Source organism: Cydia splendana, chromosome 7 (genome assembly GCF_910591565.1).
Source record: "Cydia splendana chromosome 7, ilCydSple1.2, whole genome shotgun sequence".
In the NCBI taxonomy this organism is placed as follows: Eukaryota; Metazoa; Arthropoda; class Insecta; order Lepidoptera; family Tortricidae; genus Cydia; species Cydia splendana.
In genome coordinates, this window is record NC_085966.1 from 21669704 (window position 1) to 21691077 (window position 21374).

Below are 21374 nucleotides of genomic sequence, written 5' to 3' on the forward strand. Positions count from 1 at the left end.
CGTTATGGATACCTCCGCACCGCAGGGACAGCGCGGAGGTTATGTCGGACTTTCACCGACTAAAAACCTCCCAGTAGTCCTCCTCGGCGCATTTCGGACGGCTCTGGGATCTCCAATGAACGCGCCAGTGCCGTCCTAGCGCTATGCCCCTTTGTGGGTCCCCTCTTTTTTCAGTCGCAGTCCCTAGCTGCGACCGTCTCCGACCCCGAGAACCCCTTTTAGTCGCCTTTTACGACAGGCAGGGGATACCGTAGCCGTATTCTACCTACATGTAATAAGTACTTTATATTATTTGTGCGTATACATACATACATACTTGTGCTTAATAGACGTGCGACGTGTGTTAACCGAATTTTTTAGACAAAAAAAAATGTTGTAATACAGTGTAAACTCGATCAACGGTCGATAAAGCAAAAACCTTGTTAACACAAAATACAATGCTATTCCCATCCATTAAAAGTCCTAAACCTCCATATCTCAAAATATTTAAAGTAACCATAACCAACGATTCCCTTCACGGTCAAATACTCTGCATTCTTTGTAGAATACCTACCAAAATCTATTTCATATAAGTATCATGGCACTTAAAGTCTATTAGTAAAATTACACATTTATAAAAATAAAACAAAATTAATTTCATTACTTATTTTACTCAATTATGATTAACCAACTAAAACTTAGACTAATTAACTATTTACAAGGAAGTGGAGAGGGATCTCTTTTCACCTTAATCTTAAAAATTACCTACATAACTACAAACCACATATTATATAAAAACTTTACAAACATGCTTAAAATACATAATAAATCACTGTCTCAAATACAATCGCAACTTCGAAATATAATTTTTCCGAAGTTTTATTTACCAAATTTTCGTTTGACTGAATGCGTGTTTTTCAAAAACCGTCAAATATTTGAAAGACAAAGATTTTTATCCAAAAAAATCTATAAAAAATGACGGTTTATGAAATAACACGTGCGTCGTTCAAACGATATATGTGCCATTCTCAACCAAAAGGGTACTTATCGTCGGTTGTCAATAAGGCGCTATTTCCTTAACTCCAATTTGAAATCAACCTTATCGACAACCGACAATGTGGTACGTTTTGGTTGAAAACGTCACATATTACCTACAAGTATACTTAATATCTACAAATCATAGCAGTCGCAACACCCAAGACAATATACAAAGATGGGGTAACCACTAAAGCGTGGTTTCTCAGACTGCCCAATATATCCTGCTTGTGGTTGTCGGCCCATTTTGTGACGGTCCTGGCCTGGTCTAGGGCGGTTTTTGCGCTGGTTAGCGCTTGTGCGCCGCATTGGCAGCTTGATAGCCACGTTTCGAACTGAAAAAGATACAATTTGAATTTAGAATCAAAGCTCGGAAAATCATCGTAAAACGTCTTAATATGATTAAACTTGACCTGAAAAGGATCAATTATCTTAACGTTTGGGACCATAGATAAGGTTTATCTATTCATTATATTTATGTAATCTTTATTGCACAAAAAAAAACACAATCATAGAAAAGGCGGACTTAATGCTATAATACATTCTCCACCAGTCAAGCTTCCGGTGAAATATTGAATACATTAAGGTTAATGTTGAATACATTAAAATACTAAACATAAAATGAAATGCCGTACACCCGAAAAGGGCGAAATACGCAAGGACATATTATTTTGCGGTAATTGAAATAGTGGACAAATTAATTTATGCTCATGTCCAAGCTAATTTATAATACAAATGAGTTAATTGCCAATTGTAGACTGACCTACCTACTGTGCATTCAATGTCAAAAGTGGTTAATATGGTCATTTGTGTAATAGTAAAAGTAGCAATTGACGTTACTCGCCAGCATGTTTTAGAGTTTTTAGACTGAGTATTTCGAGTATTTTCATGTCTGTTATTATAATGTAACTGTTTTTCGTCAAAAACAAATATTTTGACTAGTTTTTATCGATGTTACATTTCAACATTTTCAACAGACAACTAATACTCATGGAAACAATTCTAACAAACCTAAACACAATTAGGCTGCTTAAAATTAGGTTGTTTTATCACAGATTTCCTGCAGCCACTTCCTGTGTCAAGCCAAAGCCAAGAAAAAGAAAGTAGGTATGATATTATTTGTTATTGCAAAAACCGTGAATCTCAATGACATTCAAATGCTACATTCTGGCATGCGTCCAGTTTGCAAAGTCGGTCTTGACATTGAGAAAGCCGGCAATATGCATTTCGTGAGGAGACGATGTCCACAAAGTGGACAAGATTCAATCATTTAAATTTTTGCTTAAAAGATCTTATATTTTATGTTTTATTTTCTAAACCATTTTGAAAGCAAAGTAACAAAGTCGTTAAGACGTAAGTTGACAAAGTCAGACAAGGCGAATACGAGTAGATAGCCTGTTGATTCGGGATATGCAAATAGTCGTGAGTGTCGTGACCCAGTAAAAGGGTTGCGGGTTTCCGCCGATTAGCGAGCGTGGCTAATGAATGTTTGCGGACGTCGTTAGAGTATTGTTTGACGGCCATTTGGGACAAATTGGGGAAAGATGACACAGGAGGCCAGCCATGCCGCGTGGAAAGCTCATGGCTTAGCCGTGCCCACATTACAAAGGTTATGTTGTCCTCCTCCTCGCGTCGTGTTCCTCATTGCTAAGGGTCGTGAAATCCCCGTGGAATCAGCTTCTCTTTGACGGTGTCTCACCATCTGTGCCTGTTTTTGGGATCGTGAAGCGCGACATGCAATTGGGTGTCCAGGGTAGAACGGACTTGATCTGCCCACCTTAGTGGGCTACGGTCTTTAGGTCGTTTGCCATCAACCTCGCCAGTAACTATGAGTAAAGTTGTTCAAGATTGTTTGCTATGTGACCGAAAAACTCCAGTATCCTGCGTATGTAATGAGCCTTGGCATCTGTAACGTGGCGTGAGATTGGCAGTGAAATTCATATTGTGCTGGTTATTTTAATAACAAAACTTCCGTGAGACACAGACATATTAAATATATTAATAACGGGTCACTCACGTATTTTAAGTCGAAACACAAGTGTGGACGAACCATTAGCGAATGACGTAGTGAGTGTTGTGTGCAACCCATCATTTGACAAATTGTTGTGTTCAATGTTGACGTGTAAAAGTGCCCTTGTGGCCTATTTGCTGAATAAGGGTAACATTTCATTTCTGACCGCAGCTGCACTACTGGTACTGAACGCGTCGGTGTTATTGTCAATTTCCATAGTAAAATGAACAGTAGTGCAGCTGTCGTTGGAAATGGACTGTCACCTTAAATGTTGAAGTTTGAATGCCATAAACGAGGGTAGTTTCTCGCCCCCGCCTGCCGCCACCGGCGCCTGCGCCAAGTCATCGGGCGCGGAGGGCTGAGGCCCGCAGTCTGCGCCGGTCCGTCACCGACAAACGCAAGCTCCTGATGACACTCCTCGGTACGGAGTGAAATATGTTGAGAGTTTTTCGACTTAAAATACGTGAGTGACCCTGAGGAGTGACCCGTTCTTAATATATTTAGTATGTGCTGGTTGTTCTCTCATAATTGTGTGAATTTTTCACAACATTGGCTTAGGTGAGACAATTTTACGTTGAGCCCCTGTGTGGCTCTGGCTGACCACCAGAGCCTCTACCATCAGTTTTGACATTGACATAACGCTAGAAAGTAAGTTACGTAGACGTGAGCGTAGATGTCAATGTCAACACTGATGGTAGACGTACTTTTTAGCACTGACATGAACGCTAGCGTAACGTTACTTACTTTCTATGCATCTCGCTCGTACTGACATGTTAGTGTGAGCAAGAAGTAGTGTTGACACTGACAGTGACTTATGGTACGGTTGATGTGTTACAGGTGAGTAGAATTTATACATACCTCTATAAATTCTGCTTCTGTATGGAGGGCGGAAGCAACTGTTCCAAGAATGGTGTCCATTGAAGGATATCTGTTTCACAAACAAAATAGTTTCTGGTCAAACTAAAAACAAACTCACATTATTTAATTGAATACATAATAATTAATTAATTATACATAAAGTCATACAGATTTTAATCGTATGTCTTAAAGTGTGGGTGGGTCTGAGTAATTTGTATATTATTACAAATCATAAGCTTGTATTCGCGACCTCGTCTGCGTGGGATGAGGATGCTAATTGATAAAAACTATCCCATATCCTTCCTCGGGTCTCAAACTATCTCCATACCAAATTTCATCTAAACCAGCTCAGCGGTTTAAGCGTGAAGATATAATATACGGAAATACTTTAAAATTTATAATATTAGTAAGCAGTTCTATTTAGTTATAACTATTATTATCCATACCTACTAGCGTTTCTCACATAAGTGAACATTATGTTACAAACACACATGTATATATGTCCATTTACATACTAATTAGAATAGAATAGAATATGATAGAATAATTTTTATTTATAATAAAATACACATGCACAAAGGTGTCCGGTAAGCCCCAAACTAGGCTGAGCCTGTATCTTGGGGCTTACAAAAGAGTAGGTAACAGTAACTAAACCTAGTTAAAATGATGTGTAAGAGAGGGTGATTAGGTGTATGCTTTTAGGGTGTGTATATGTGTGTATATTATAATCTTTATTCCCGATCTCCCTCAAAGCGGTGGAAGAATCTAAATTGAAACGTGCCCTCACGTTATTTATTTTTATACCTGATTGATTAAGCTATTAGCGTTTTAGTAAAGTGGTATTTCGGTCGTGAATCCAAGGCATTCAGAGCTAAACTTTTATATTGCACAGAAGTTAATCATGATGGATCAGGAAATGGATGCCTTAACATTTATTTTAGTTTTATGTCCAATTTTAAAGATTCTTTTATACTAAAGCTACCTTAGTAGACCAAATGCGTTTGTCGCGTAAAGAAATTAACGAAAAGCATCAGCAGAGGGTTTTTATGTTACATATTTGCTTAGAAAAAATAAAGCCATAAGGGAAATAAGTAGGTATTGAGTACGGTAAAATTTCGCAAATCGAAACATGAATCCCCAGGGAATAAAATTGACTAAAAATCCCACTAAACCTGCGTCACATACCACGTTTTATAAGCTAGTGCGATGAAAAGTATATTAAACACATTAATATGATAATATTACTTACATGGTGGTCCACAGAGTATAGTTCTGTTTCAATTCTTCTAGAACAACGTGGACATGTTCGTAGTCGCCTAAAATGCTGGCCAACGGTGTTGTTAGATCCTGCGTTCTGATCGGACTGTTTTCCTCCAACATTGACACTAGATAGCTGTAATAAAATGCATTTATCTTTAATCTAAAAATTAGTAGTATCCTTTGCAGACGTAGGGTAATAGGGTTGCTATAGTTTTTAGCCAGTATAGTAATTATCCTCTCTTAATAATAAAATATAAAAAATAAAAATAAATATTAGGGGGACATCTTACACAGATCAACCTAGCCCCAAACTAAGCAAAGCTTGTACTATGGGTGCTAAGCGACTGAATACTATGGGTGCTGATGGGTGGGTGGGTGAATAAGGTTTCAATTGACTTGTTTCTTTCTGATTTCTAAGGAGTGGTCAATAACTATAGCAGTCATCCTATCTGCTTGATAACAATTAAATCTGCTACTGTATTTCAATATCAGAACTCTAAAATAATAACTATAGGTGGGGTTTTTAAGTCACAGCTACTGACAACTTAGCATACCTCCTCAGCTTATCTTCTTCATTGGAGCATCCCAGAGCGTCTCCAATAACCCAGGCCTCATTAGCCACGTTCGTGGTCTTCATGCGTTGGTACAGGAAATCGTAGTCGTCGCCGTCGCCGTGACGGAGGCCGTTGCAGTACGTGACTGGTCGCAAGCTGGGCGGAACTCTGGTGAAGGATAGTGATGATTAACCTCTTGTCTGTGTATGATTAATTTAATTGATTATCTTGTCTGGTCTGACCCAATTTTTCATCTTTAGTGAGTAGTAGGTAGTCATCTTTTTTTAGAATGATTTTTTCTGCTCTATACAGCACATCATGGTAATCGCTTACCATCAGCCGGCCTAGCCAAGGTTACAATCGCTATCGTTTCGACAACAAAACGCTTTGTGTCTCTCTATCACTCTTCCATATTAGTGCGACAGTGACAGTTGCGTTTCGATCGCTACGAAGGGTAAGCGATTGGCATTTTGGCTACGCGGCCAGGTGATCCGTCTGCTCGTTTGCCTCCTATATAAAAATAATCTACCACGATTTTTGAGCACCATTTTTGATTATTCTTTCGTATGCTCCTGTCAAGAAATTGCCATTTATATAGGAATCATGCCTACTTCATGTTTAAGTTAAATCTATACATATAATAAAGCTGAAGACGGTCGAAAGTCTGTACATGGAAGATATTTAAAAAAAAGTTGGCTGGGGATACTTAGAATCGATAACAGAACACGTTCCAAAAGTTTTTAGAATTTTTGTCTGTTTGTCTGTTTATCTGTTTATCTGTTTGTCTGTTTATTTGAACGCGCATCACGTGAAAACGGCTGAACGGATTTTGATGAAAACTTTACTAATCTGTCGAGAAAATCCCCGGCCAGGTTATAGGCTATAAAAATTCAACCCCTAAAAGGGGGGGTAGCCACAACACTCGATTGACTTAAGTTTGCCCCTGAATCTTATGGCGCTACTTAGGAAAGAGGGGCAAACTTTTTTCAAATATGTGCTACCACTATTGAGTACCCTGGTAAAGTACCAAATGGAGCTGAATTTAATACGTTGTGACATGAATAAGCCACCGAGGAAAGATTTTGCCACATTAACTCTTAGAAGACACGCGGATATCAACAAAAATAATTGAATAATTATGTTGATTTAATAAATTGATATATATATCGAAAAATGTTCGCGCTCGCTTCGCTCGCGTTTTCAATAACTTTCTAAGATATGGCGACTGTAGCAGCATTACTCTGTTGAAACTTTGCTGCTGCAGCACTGTCAATTTTCGTGATAAAATGATGTGGCTGACTTCCAAACTAAAAGTAAAAATGTACAACTGTCTAACTGTCTATCAAATTGGGTTTTTATATCGAAAAAATTTCGCGCTCGCTTCGCTCGCGTATTCTATTACTTTCTAAGATATGGCGACTGCAGCAGCATTACTCTGTTGCAACGTTACTACTGTAGCACTGTCAATTTTCGTGATAAAATGATGTGACTGATTTCCATACTAAAAGTAAATATGTACAACTGTCTGTCAAATTGCGTTTTTATATCGAAAAATTTTCGCGATCGCTTCGCTCGCATTTTCAATATCTTTCTAAGATATGGCGACTGCAGCAGCATTACTCTGTTGCAACGTTATTGCTGTAGCACTGTCAATTTTCGTGATAAAATGATGTGACTGATTTCCATACTAAAAGTAAAAATGTACAACTGTCTATCAAATTGCGTTTTTTATATCGAAAAATTTTCGCGCTCGCTTCGCTCGCGTTTTTAAGCACTTTCTAATATATGGCGACTGCAGCAGCATTACTCTGTTGCAACGTTACTGCTGCAGCACTGTCAATTTTCGTGATAAAATGATGTGACTGATTTCCATACTAAAAGTAAAAATGTACAACTGTCTATCAAATTGCGTTTTTATATCGAAAAATTTTCGCGCTCGCTTCGCTCGCGTTTCAATAACTTTCTAAGATATAGCGACTGCAGCAGCATTACTCTGTTGCAACGTTGCTGCTGCAGCACTGTCAATTTTCGTGATAAAATGATGTGACTGATTTCTATACTAAAAGTAAAAATGTACAACTGTCTGTCAATTTGCGTTTTTATATCGAAAAATTTTCGCGCTCGCTTCGCTCGCATTTTCAATAACTTTCTAAGATATGGCGACTGCAGCAGCATTACTATGTTGCAACGTTACTGCTGTAGCACTGTCAATTTTCGTGATAAAATGATGTGACTGATTTCCATACTAAAAGTAAAAATGTACAACTGTCTATCAAATTGCGTTTTTATATCGAAAAATTTTCGCGCTCGCTTCGCTCGCGTTTTTAAGCACTTTTTAATATATGGCGACTGCAGCAGCATTACTCTGTTGCAACGTTACTGCTGCAGCACTGTCAATTTTCGTGATAAAATGATGTGACTGATTTCCATACCAAAAGTAAAAATGTACAACTGTCTATCAAATTGCGTTTTTATATCGAAAATTTTTCGCGCTCGCTTCGCTCGCGTTTCAATAACTTTCTAAGATATGGCGACTGCAGCAGCATTATTCTGTTGCAACGTTACTTCTGTAGCACTGTCAATTTTCGTGATAAAATGATGTGACTGATTTCCATACTAAAAGTAAAAATGTAGAACTCTGTCTATCAAATTGCGTTTTTATATCGAAACATTTTCGCGCTCGCTTCGCTCGCGTTTTCAATCACTTTCTAAGCTATAGCGACTGCAGCAGTATTACTCTGTTGCAACGTTATTGCTGCAGCACTGTCAATTTTCGTGATAAAATGATGTGACTGATTTCCATACTAAAAGTAAAAATGTACAACTGTCTATAAAATTGCGTTTTTATATCGAAAAATTTTCGCGCCCGCTTCGCTCGCGTTTTCAATGACATTCTAAGATGTGATAAAGGTGACATTCGGGTGGCGGCTGCAGCAGCATTAGGTACTCTGTTGCAACGTTACTGCTGCGGCACTGTCAATTGTCGTGATAAAATCATGTGATTAATTTCCATTCTCAGCTGTAATGCGGCAATGAACGTCACTCAATTTACCAAAAAAATTCAATGTAATATTGATGACCCTAGGGAGAAGGGGGCACCATGGTCTAGAAATGCTTAGGGCATCAAAATATCTTAATCCGGCACTGGTCGTTTGCGGAGTCAAATGATTTGGGACTCGCATTTTATACGCATTACCATGCATTCCCGAAAACAATCGAATCATTCCCGAAAGTCTTGCAACGCATTGAGGTTACAAGGGGCACGTGTCTTCCTCAGGAGTCTGAAGAAGACCACCGTGAGTGGCGGTCTAGCCACAGGCAGGCCGCTTCGCTTTCGCTCGCGCGCGTATACCTTACGGCTTACTGTATCGTCCGATATACACCTACTACCTACTCTGTCGTTTAAATCACGTGTAAAATTTGAATAAGGACCTAATTGTAAAATATCTGGACTACCAGTCCTCTAGCATATCCCTCTGTCAACATTACCTACTTCAAGTTCCGCCTCCAGGGGAGAGGGAGAGAAATTAGGATTAGAAATTAGCCGCTTACTGACACAGACCGAATTACACGCGGGCGGAGCCGCGGGCACAGCTAGTATATAATATGGAGCATATCTGTTCCTAAGCATACCAAAGGTTAAGGTATAATACAAAAGTATGCTTAAAGTTTTATGTAAATAGATGAAGTGGAATGAGTTACATACACCGCATTCCTACAGAGTCCCACATTTTGTTTGCAGGTTTCATAAGCATTCTTAAACCTAAAAACTACTCTTCAAAACACGGTCGGTCCTTCCCTGGGTAGCTCTACCTTATCAATTAAACTTTTCTCACTTTGGATTCGCAAGCACGTATAGGCTGTGATAACCTTCAGGCGGACTGTCTGTTTGTTTATTGCCACCGACGTGGTATAACAAAAAAAACTTAATTTATTTACAATGTGTTGTTAGTTTACTCACTCAACGCCATCTTCCTTCAAATTCTCGAACAGTTCCACGGTTCTATCGATGCAACCCTGATGACCTAACTTGCATGCGAATTCCAAGACTTGCATGCGGTTCCTAAGTGTGACGAAGCTGTCTGTGGTTCTGACGTCATAACCCAGGTTGTTGATGATCCCATCTAGGAGTTTGAGCGCATATTTCTAGAAGTTAAAGGAAAATGAGAATAAATAGACGCAGTGTGCAATGTCGATATATAGTGTGGTTACTGACGTACTCAAATAATTTGGAGGTTGGGAAATAAAAATTTCATTACTTGACTATACTTTTTCAGGTGATAATTAGGTACTTAATACCAGTCCCCGCGACTAAGGGTGGCTGGATCCTTAAGGAATGTTTAAAAAAAAAGCTTTAATGAATTATGTGACACTAGATGGATGATAATGATGAATGTGAAAATAAGAAGATAGTTTTGAGGGTGGGAGGTATAGACGAGATGTATTTATAGATTATGTGGCAGTGTAGAGGACAATGCTAAGTCACACAGTCATGTAAACGATTAAGTATCCGATTAATATTACTTGAATTAACGGTATTTGCTGTTAGCATGAATTATACTTGATCAGCTTGATCATATAATAAATAGCTAATAAAATTATATCCTTATTTAAAACCATTCAAATTGTTGATAATAAGTGTGTGAAATGTGTAGGTCATAATTTTAAACATACAAACCTCGATATCTGCTTGAGCATCTGATCCCAAGTAAGATGCCCTCAATTTGTTCAAGCCTCGTATAGCAGCATACCATACTGAATAGTCAGTTTCATCAGACAAAAACTCCAATACTTGGAACAGCCGTTCAAACTTCACTTCGTCGGCGTACACAAAGGCGAATAAATCATTCACGATCTGTAAAATAGTGAGTTTTCTAAGCCAAGGTCAGTAAAAGGAGGAAGCATAAATAAACGAACATTTTTAATATTAGCGCGATGTATGCAGCTCAGATGCTCGTTTAAAAATAGATGACGCATGTTGTATTTAACGAGATCTGACAGATCTGAGAGGGAGAAAAGTTGTTAGACAAACTCGTATTTCACGATAATGAGTTAGTTCATTTTATGGCAACTGTTGATACTAAGACGTTGTAAATATACACCATAATATAGACCAAGACCACCATTCTATTTTAGATATAAATGGATTATTTCACACCCTAAATGTTTATACGGATAGCATTTTCTGCTACACCTCGAAAAACGTGTAAGTACCTATTCAGATAATTTAATAAGTTAACTATGAGAAATCAAAATAGAATTCTTGGAGAAAAATTGCATTTTAAGTATAATAACGTTATTACGGCTGTTATAGTTAGAAATAGACCGAAAAACAGTTTTATATCTATTTAACTAATTACTAAGTAACTATTACTTACCTTGGCTCGATTAAGATGATGAATCTGTTCTCTTGCGTTTCCTTTTAAAGCATTTGCAATCAGTTGCCACGAATGTTCATCGTAATTGACTCTATAAAAACCTTTATGAAACAAAAATTAATACATAATTATTAACTTATATGAAATGTACCTACGTCTAGCATTATTTGGCCATCCGATTGCGTCAGTAGGAAAAGACGACTAATTAAAAAAAATGGCTTAATGGGTTGATCTACCGCACAAATTTTAAATTTCGCTCGTTTTCTATTGGTGAATTGATTTGTCAGACTATTTTCAATATATATCTTACCAGTCTCTTGCACATTGAAGATGACCCAAGGATGGGATTCATTAATTCCGGTCAGATTTAATTCCTGCGATTCCTCGTTCATAATGGAAACTGGTTTGGTGTTGGTGAAATCCTTTACGAGTTCTGTGGTATATGTGACGGGGATGGGGTAGGTTTCGTTCGATTGGTGTGATGAGTCTATGTAGAAACGTTTCTGAAAAGTACTTAGGTATAAGTTTTACTTGGTATTTAACTTTCGTTATTGATGTTCATAGGCATGATAAGAGTGATAAAGATAGTTAAAGTTAATACTTAACAACTGGCATGTTTTTCGTTTTTAAATATTTGAAATAGCAGAGCTTTTTTGTCTGTGAGGTATTCTAGACAGATTAAATTGGTACCTATTACAAAATTGAAGATTAAAATTATCCTCAACTATGACAGCAGAAAATAAAAGTGTGTGATACATGATAAAAAAGATAATTTAATAAGTTTAATTTAATATGTCCAGCACCACTATTGCTACTACTGCGAAAAATGAAATTAGAAATTTCTTTACCTGCTTCTTTATAGCTCAAATATGTAAGAGTGATATCATTCATACCATAGAAGGGCAGATAACAGTTTTAGATTTTTCGATATTGGCGGTAGGCCTTCTGATCCGAGAACATTTATGTGGAAAGCTGAAAATCGCCAGGTTCATATTTACCTACCTGAGTTAACGTTGCTGTTTCATTTTCATAGTCAATGTTGACAGTCAGGATAGGATGACCAGCCTTTGCTATCCATTGTCCCATTACATCCACGATATTAAATCCAGGGTAATCCGCAAAAGCGTTAGCGTTGCTGACTTCTTGGTGTAGAGCGGTGTAAAGGTTTTCTGGGTAGCCAACCTCAAATTGGCTGAAAACAGAATAAAAGTTTTCAATTTATCGTACAATAAGGGAGATGTGACTAAAATTGTTAATGAGGGCCAAATACTAATCCGATCTAAATCAGTATAAGATTTTCAGAAAATTTAATTTTGAAATAATATGAGAGAAGGGTGTCGATAACAATTTTTTTTAATGCCAAGGCTTTTCTTACAAACCCAATAATGCTATCAAAACTTTTAAGATAGGTTGCGTCGTGTGAGATATATTTTAAAATACAAGTGCCGAAGCGTTTGGTCGCGCCGCAGTTGATAATTAATAGTATTTTTGGACTACCCCGTGTGCGAAAGGCCTATAGGCTTTGATTGAAATCGAAATATTTATTAGATTTCATTGAGCCAAAAAACGAGATGAACTTACTTAGCCTTCAAATAACTCTGCAGCCCCAATTTAAACGCGTCATCCCCAACCAAATGGTGCACCATCCTAATGATAGAGCCAGCCTTCTGATAGGTTATCTTTCCAAAATGGAGGCTGATCTCCGCGGGCGAGTTGACGTTGTTGTTGGTGATGGCCGGGGAGGTCGGGGAGTCGTCGGCTGTGTAGCCGTCGTACACTGAGCCGGTGACCAGCTGGTCGGCTGATCCTACGTCTGGTTCGATCTGAAAATGATGTTTTCGAATCAGCATTTATGTCCCAATGCTGGCTTACTGGGGCATATATCTCCCTGTTTTGCGGTCAGTCAATAAACAGTAAAGTTTCTTAGGGTATAATGTCTGAAGGGACGCCAAAATTTCTGACGGATCAAAGAGCGAGGGGGTTTTATGGTCTAGGAATGCTCAGGGCATCAAAATGTCGTGGATCTGGGCCGCAAGGTTTCTGAAGTATGTAGATGTAGCTTACAAGGGCAGTGATGTAATCCTGGAAGTAATCAGCGAAGCCCTCGTTGAGCCAAGTGTTGCTCCACCAGTGGCAGGTAACCAGGTCCCCAAACCACATGTGTGTGGTCTCGTGAGCCATGATTTGTGCCACTCGGTATTTGAAGTACGGTGTTGATTCTTCGGGCACGTATAGGAGGAGGGATTCGCTGTGAAAGAATTATGTTCTTAAATTAATAGTTAAAAAAACGCAAATAAAAGCCACGATAGTGAGTTCAAACCTTCACGACTAATGGTTCTGGTTAGGAAGAAAATGAAAAAAGAGGGTACAGAAAATATACACGGAGGAAAACAAACGGATTTTAAAAAGAATGGGCTGGAGAAATCTGACATGAGGTTAAGAATAATCATTTTAAAGGATAACGACAGATCAAAGATTCTCGTTACTTCATCATCATATCAGCCAAATTGCATCCACAGATTCGGAGCTTACAAGCATTTTCAAAGAGCGCAGTCTTGCACCAGCACTGCCTTCATCCCAATGTATCCTATAGCTTAGTGGTTAACTCATTACTTACCGGTACTTAACCAACCCCCAATTCTCCATAGCACCAGCTCTAAAATCCGGCAAACCCACATGGTCCAACTTCAAATATGCGTTCGTAGAATAGTAGTCAATGCCGAAGTAGTCACTCAAAGCATTGACTACTCTCAGGCCGAAGTCAAAGGCGTAGTCAGTTTGGTTCATGGCGTCTGGTCTCGCGTAGACACCAAATTGTGTGTCGTTCGTTAATCGCCCCTCGAATTCGGAAACCATGAATGCTACCAAGTAGGAGGACATTTTTGGTGATGGGTGGAAGATTTCTCTCGTGTAACCGTTGGCTCTGTAAATTATTATTTATAATTATTAAGGAATTTATTTATTACGAGTAGGTATATTCATTGTATAGTCAAGGAATTTGATTCCCTACCCATTTTGTTGAAATGTTGTAAGACATTCGCAATCTATTAAGGTCTAAAATTGTGACATCAAATCAACGTCTTCCTCTAACTATTCCTATAGCTCGTATTGTGACAGTTTGCTGAATGATATTTAACCTTAGGTAAAGGTTGGAAATTAAATTCCTTGACTGAGGGTAAGTATTTTCATCAATTTTGTCAGTGAGTTTTCCACTTTTTCTTTAAGTATTAAAAAAAAATAGTACTTACAACGGCACCGTATCTGCCAAATGTGTGTTGGCCACCGAAGGCTTGTAAGAATCAGGCCGGTCTATAACTAGTGTGAAGATGGCTTTATATTCCGGCTCGTCGAAACAAGGGAACACCTTCCTTGTGTGTGTTGGCTCCATTTGTGTTGCTCCTAGCCATCTGGAATATAGTGGATTGTTTATTTACTTATTAGGAACCTACCAGTACCTAGCAGCAAACATGTGTTAGCATTTTATAAGGTAAATGGTTACTATAGACAAAAAGTTTTAGGTAGCTTAATTGAGACAATAACTTAGTGTTATGAAATTCTATTATTAATTATTATTCACATTTAAAACCTTTTAAATGATAGGTACTTATATCTATTATTTTCCTTGTACCTTTTGGAAAGGTGATTGTAGCGTTTTGGAATTTTAGCAACGTTACTGCTTAATACCCGAAACCGGATTATACTCGTAAGGACTCCTTTAACCACAATTTTCATTAGATTTTTATTAAACCTGCTTTTTGTATAGTTAACCAATTTCACTGGCGAAAACCGACCAAAATGTAAGCTAGTATGATCCAAACTGTAATATGTTGTTAAGATGTAACGTTGTATGATCTTAAGGATGGTGCCTAGTTTACACGGACTTAATATCGAGCCGAAAATACTTAAAGTAGGTAACCTTATTTATAATACTGGCGCCAGTTAAGAATGAATAGCAATGTTATCGATTTGATAGCTGTTAGTCCAAATTGTAATTCGTCCAAGTAGCGATTTGTCCATTACGTGGTTCGTCAAGTATCATTTACGCCGTTCGCCCATATCGCGATTCGTCCCTGTCGCCATTTGTCCAAATCTTAGTTCGTCAACTACGTGGTTCGTCAAGTATCATTTACACCGTTCGTCCATATCGCGATTCGTCCAAGTCGCTATTTGTCCATTTTGTTTCTGCCGCAGTGGAAATGGAGCCTAATTAATCCCATTTATGTACCCACCTTCGAAATCTAAACCTTACTCTAACATGTCATATTTAAAGTCATGGGTTACCTTACCATGTTGTTTCAATATCATTGAAGTAACACGGTACCAAATTGGGAATTTTTAAATATTGAACGGAGCTCTAATCCGCGTTATTCTATCTCAGTCAGTCAGTCGCTCTTGGGCTCTCAATCTCTCCTGTATGCCTTAGGGGCTGTCCATAAATTACGTCATCGATTTTTGACGATTTTTGACCCCCCCCCCCCCCTAAAGCATCCAAAAATCATGCTTCGAATGACCCCGTTTCCTCCTACGTCATACCATCATCCGATGTCTAGACCCCCCACTATTTTTTTTTTTTAATTACATCTATCCTTACTAATAAATGCTCAACAATTACTATACGCGATTTACGAGGTAACTACGCAGCTTTTTACCAAATTTTACTTTATTGGCTTCCCGTCTGATGTCAAAGGGCAGGCTGTTGAGTATGTAGGGAAGGCGTTTATGAAGACATCTATCGCCGTAGTAATTAGTAACCCTCGGCACAACAAACTTGCCCGCCGACACCGACCTGGTTCCACAAACATCGTTACGGTATAACTGGGTATGCTCTCGACTGCCATGATTGTTGTACAAAATTAAATATTTATGCTTAAGGCTCACCGGAAGAATATTACATATTTTAAACAAATTTCTATAGTCTTTTTTATTTTTATCTCTAGTTTTATTATTAACTAACAGTTTTAGGAATCTAACTTGCATATATTCTAACTTGTTTAAAGTTTTAGTTGTTAATCCGTAACAGTGAAGTGCATAACCAATTATCGATTCAACTAAAGATACATATAAATATTTTAGAATATGCAGAGGTACCTACTTTGAAACTTAGATAGGTAATAAAATTTTCCTAGTAATACTTTAAGTTTGCTATAAATAAAATCGATTTGAAATGATGTAATTTATGAGTAGCCCCTTACCACTGGTGATGATGGTCTACCACTGCTACAAGCAATTAGGTACTAGTTTCGTGTAAGCTTCGCATAGTACGGATTGTAACGCGAAAGAAATTGACAATATCCTCTCATGTGATACATTAGAGGATAATGATTGAATTGAATTGATTGAATTGTATTGATTGAATTGAATTCTAGACTGATAAATAGGTACCGTTATCTTCGTATTTGTCTGTGTGGTCGTAATTTATTCAAGGTAAATAAGTTATAACTGAAATATATGTCATATATTTCGGTTTATATTTTATATAAAGGTAGTAGTGTGACTACTTAAAAACACAAATCATAATATAAAAAAATGACTTATTCCCAAAGTTGTGTGTAGGTAAATAAGTTGATCAGATTACATTTAATTAATTTGTAATTAAACTACTAAACATAGCATTGAAACTCGACGTGCATACAAATTTAATTAAAAATAAACATCTAACTACGATATATGCCAAAAAAACAGTTTATACCAAAAATGGCTTACCTGCTTACATTATTTTGAAAAAGACCTGATACTCTTTAAACTACCGGATCGATTTTTATCAAATATAACTAATAACTACCACAAGGAAACGGATCTATATCTGAATCCCTAAAAACTTTTTTCCTATTTTTGCATTCCCTAATATTGTTTGTCATAATGATCAGTTGTCATAACACTAAAAACCCTAATTTTGTTTTCTCTAACCTAACTTAACCTATCCTAATGTTATTAAGCATATTTTCTTTTTTGCGAGGGTCGCAGTTCTAACCCTAACCTAACCCACTTTTGTGGCAGCAAGTTCTAAAACCTAACCATTTTTCAGAACCTTACATTATGGAAAATAATCGTTATGACAATTAATCGTTAGGGCATGTGCCCATTAGGACAAACCAGTTAGGGCAAGTGACTTTAGGACAAACGTTGTTAGGGATTCAGAATGACACCCAAATACAACTGGGTGCCTTCTCTGAAAATACTAAAAAGTGAGTCTAGAGCTAATAAAGTGTTCCATGACTACAAGTGGCTCTAGTTCTGGAGTCACTTCTTGTATTTTTAGAGTTGCATTTATCCTATAGTTGTAATTGTTATGGCTGACTTTATCTAAAACTTACGGACAAAAGAGTTTTCGCAAGAAAATATACTCTTCAAAGTATTTATCTCAAGAGATTGTGTTGTTCTCTATGCGTTATCTGGTCATCAAAACTACTTGTCTATCAAATTTTGGTGTCAAGTGCACATTTTGCAACATCATCTGTGCAATAAAATTTACGATAAGTTACAGGCCTATTCGGATTTCGAGATAATCACAAGATCTTGAGACGATTTAGTGATCAACTAGATCTACATTAGATATCGACTAGATGTGACTTGGATATCTAAGTCATAACTTTAGCTAGTTTGTTAGTGCACGACACCTTGCACTTTGTGACTATGCGCTGAAACTTGGCACAGTTGATTCTTAGCTGGTCATGAGCAGATACAGACCGGGAGACCTCGAGAGCCACGTCTCATTTAGTGGGGGGGAGGGGGGGAAGTTCGACGCCGCCGCGCTTCACTTGGAGCAACATTTCTCTCTGGCAGGGCAACAGGGGGAGGCCTATGTTCAGCAGTGGACGTCTTATGGCTGAGATGATGATGATGATGATGAATAAGTGTAGCTATACGACTGCATTTTTTGTTTTCAGATTCCTGCTACACTTAAAAAAAAAATTGGTAATTATGAAAAAATCAAAAATACGTTTTTTAGTCTTTTCTACTTTATGCTTTTTTTTTGTTAGAAAGTGCATTGTTTTTGTTCCAAAACTAGATTCCTCATCCTTAATTTATCCGAAAATGATATATTACATTCCCTAATAGGTATAGTTTTAGAGAAATGTTGCTCCAAGTGAAGCGCGGCAGCGTCGAACTTTCCCCCTCCCTCCTCACTAAATGAGAGGGCCACCTCCAGCCATCTCGACGGCTCCCGGTCTGTATCTGCTCAAGACCAGCTAAGAATCAACTGTGCCAAGTTTCAGCGCATAGTCTCAAAGTGCAAGGTCCCCATACAACGGTGTGCAGTAACAAAGCAGCTACTTGTCGAAATCGTTCAAGAGGACCTCCAGAATCGCGGAAACGTCAAATTTGACATATCTATCTTACAAATATCTTTAAATTATCCGTATCGTAGCTTGTTGAAGTCTAGTAGAAATCTAATTCATTTTCCGAATCGAGCCGTTAGTCCTTTTATCGAGTAGGTAAATATTTATTTTTCATTACGTTAAAATTTTTAATTATTTGTTAGACAAAATAATTATCAACAAACACAAACTTTGCTCCACAAAGTAAATCGGTATTAAAGTAGTTATAGAGATAGAAATTCAGCACATACGTTAAGAATTGGAAATTCGTTACTAGTTTCGAATGGATAAAATACCTGTTACATAATAATAAGTAATCTTAATACTTACTTTTTAACTCCATTCTCGATGTAATAGTTTCTGTAAAACCCATTCAGGTCTGTTCTTATTGGCCCCGTGTATACAATCTTCAGCTTGTAATCTACTCCTGCTTGCAGTTCATTTTGCATGTTTATATATGCAAAAGTGTAGTTAGTATCAAACACTAAAGGGTTAGTTTCATCTAATGGTAAAACAAATTGTCCACTAGTAACTGTAATATTATTAGCAGTAAATATAAGATCTTCTGAATGTAGTTTGATTTGTTTAGTATTTGTGTCTGTTGATACCATTATGCTGACTTCACCGTCAAATGTGAAGGCTCTTTCATCATTGGTATCGAAGTACGGAGTAATGGCTATGATGTATGAGGAAGGCTTGACGGGTGAGTTGAGTCTATAGTTCGTGTCGCTAACTGCTGTGACAGTTAGGACACCTAGGAATGCTAAGTAGTAACGGAGCATGGCTGAAAAAGATGGACGAGTTTACAATTACGTATCGATGACATTAAAATAACAACAAAATAATGTACATGTACCATTTAAATAGGTTCTTATAAGGTACATTTAGGTAACTTCGACAACGAGGTAATTTTGAAAATTGCTAATGTAGAAGCAGTTTATAATTTGGCAACACTCACGTTACTGCAATGCTTATCACGGCATCTTGCTTACTGTTGCAACATGGTTCAAAGTTTGCCCGAAGCGCCTTATTAATTTTAATATCCCAAAATTACCAAAGTTTTTTGATAAGAGAATAAACTTTAAAAGTGGAAATATTATATTTAATGCAAATTGTAAATAAACTGGAAGTTTCCTTTGTTTCATGGGGGTTTCTTTTAAATGTTTGTTATTAATTTGTTTTATTGTTTTTATAACAATAATAATTTAATAATTTCATCACTCTTACCTGCCGACAGCACTTCAGCCAAATAGAAACTGTAACGCCGACGTCTGTTTTAAGCATTTCGCCGAATGATAAGACATCTCGAGTGTTGTTATCACTATCTGAATAGAAGATAAACTAATACATTCAGACTAAAGTATTAACTCTATTCATTATTGACTTTGTCTGTCACGTTATCTTTATAATAAGTGTTTGAAACTGTTAGAAAACTTTAATTGCTAAAGTGTGACGTTTGTTATCTTCAAACAAAATTAAGTAGGTATGTTTATATATGTAAGTGCAAAACACATCAGTATATATGTGTTTATGTGTTAAAAATTTTCAATGCTGGAATTGCTGGATATTAGGTAATTTATGGAAAATCTGATAAACATTCCAAAAACTCAATAAAAAACTTTTTTGATAGTTAGTATGTTGATGGTACCGTAATGTGTAATTTGATATTTAGAAGGCATTTGTATCGCAAAATTTATTATTTAATCAACAAAAGCGCAAGTAATAGTGAAAGAGCGTATTAAAACTACGGTAGTATGTGTTTAAAACGTAATTTTTTTAAATGTCATAAGGTAGTAAACACAAAGGTTAAATTAGTACAAAAATTGTTACCGTAGCACAGTTGTGATACATGACTCCTACTTTTGATTCAATTAGGTTTCATAAAACAAGCTATTAATTTAATTATATTTTATGTGACACCAAAGTAACATTTTGTTACACCAGTCATAAATAAAACAACCATTATTTATGTAATATTTTACTGCACAGCAAATTAAATACTTTTATTAACTTTCAAAAAGTTTGTAGTGCAATCATATATGTGTATAAGTATTATAAAAATACAAAAGTATAAAAACATCGCTTCTTAGTTATAATAAAATAGTATTTTTTGTGATTTGATTTTGATTACCCCATTATACATAGATATCCAATACCTAGTCTTCATAACATTGAAGTCTTGGCAAGCGAACGATATAGGTACCTACTTTTGTATTTCAACAAGCAACAAATTATTACCTTTAAAGGTGGCCACTGACGAGCCTTCCAACAGTCCAAATAGCGTGGCTGCAATCCAAAATCGGTCAGTGAATGTCAAAAACGTACAATGTTTAATATTAGGATACCGTCCATTTGGATGCATCCATTCAATCCATTGTAACGGCATCCATTCGGAAGGCTCGTCAGTGGCTTGCTTAAGACTCATTTAGACGGTGCGAGAATTAGTATGCGACTTTCATTACATTGCAGTCTAGGTACTGAGATGCAAAGAACTAAATAGATCGATCAAATACCGGAATGTATCGAAACTCCAATGCGGTTGCACCATCTACACTGTCCTCCTAAGCCCAATAGCGGTAACTCAAAAACAAATGATGTTGAAAATTGAACTTTCAGATAAATAATTTAAGGTAGGTATATGTTTCTTTGCTGACAAATTTTTATTACAGATACTGCTAATTGGCTTAGCATTTATCTACAGGAGGCTTGATAACTTCAGTTCCTCAATAGAGTTAGTAGAGAAGCGACCAACAACAAGAAGCTGGGGACAGCAATGGCCGCGGAGCCTCTGACGGCAGTTATGATGGTGTCGGCGCGGTCACTGCCCCATTGCATGCTGGCGCGGGCCGAGGCGATGGAGCCGATGCCTACGCTGTACTCCGGGATGGATGCCTCATGAGCGTGTAGCCATTCTTCCATCTGAAAAAAAAGTGTAATATTGGCTATACGTGAAGTTGGTGGTGAGGGAAATACAAGCGAC

The 21374-nt window shown here is 37.3% G+C and overlaps 2 protein-coding genes across 2 annotated transcripts in view; both read right to left on the reverse strand.

Moving 5' to 3' along the window:
• Positions 1–781: 781 nt before the first annotated feature.
• On the reverse strand, positions 782–19722 carry LOC134792357 (membrane alanyl aminopeptidase-like). Its single transcript, XM_063763634.1, has 15 exons — positions 19622–19722; positions 18725–19178; positions 14324–14482; positions 13693–13998; positions 13140–13323; positions 12657–12898; positions 12078–12267; positions 11386–11578; positions 11076–11176; positions 10376–10552; positions 9659–9843; positions 5698–5865; positions 5133–5276; positions 3884–3953; positions 782–1349 (listed from the first exon to the last, which is right to left on the reverse strand). Exons 2-15 carry the CDS (start codon positions 19174–19176, stop codon positions 1143–1145), a joined length of 2778 nt encoding a protein of 925 aa, XP_063619704.1. The 5' UTR covers positions 19177–19178; positions 19622–19722; the 3' UTR covers positions 782–1142.
• A 1332-nt stretch (positions 19723–21054) lies between these two features.
• LOC134792345 (uncharacterized) overlaps positions 21055–21374 on the reverse strand; it is a 33462-nt gene continuing 33142 nt past the window's right edge. Inside the window, exon 43 of the mRNA XM_063763615.1 lies at positions 21055–21313. Within this exon, the coding sequence (XP_063619685.1) occupies positions 21110–21313 (204 nt within the window). The 3' untranslated portion in view covers positions 21055–21109. The remainder of the gene's footprint in view (positions 21314–21374) is intronic.

Excerpts from the sequence above, each read along its gene's own strand:
- LOC134792357 (XM_063763634.1), bottom strand. The coding sequence starts at position 19,176 with ATGCTCCGTTACTACTTAGCATTCCTAGGTGTCCTAACTGTCACAGCA. Across the intron at positions 11,579-12,077 it reads AAACAGCAACGTTAACTCAG|AAACGTTTCTACATAGACTC; the intron begins GTAGGTAAATAT and ends AGTACTTTTCAG. Across the intron at positions 5,866-9,658 it reads TTGAAGGAAGATGGCGTTGA|AGTTCCGCCCAGCTTGCGAC; the intron begins GTGAGTAAACTA and ends ATCCTTCACCAG.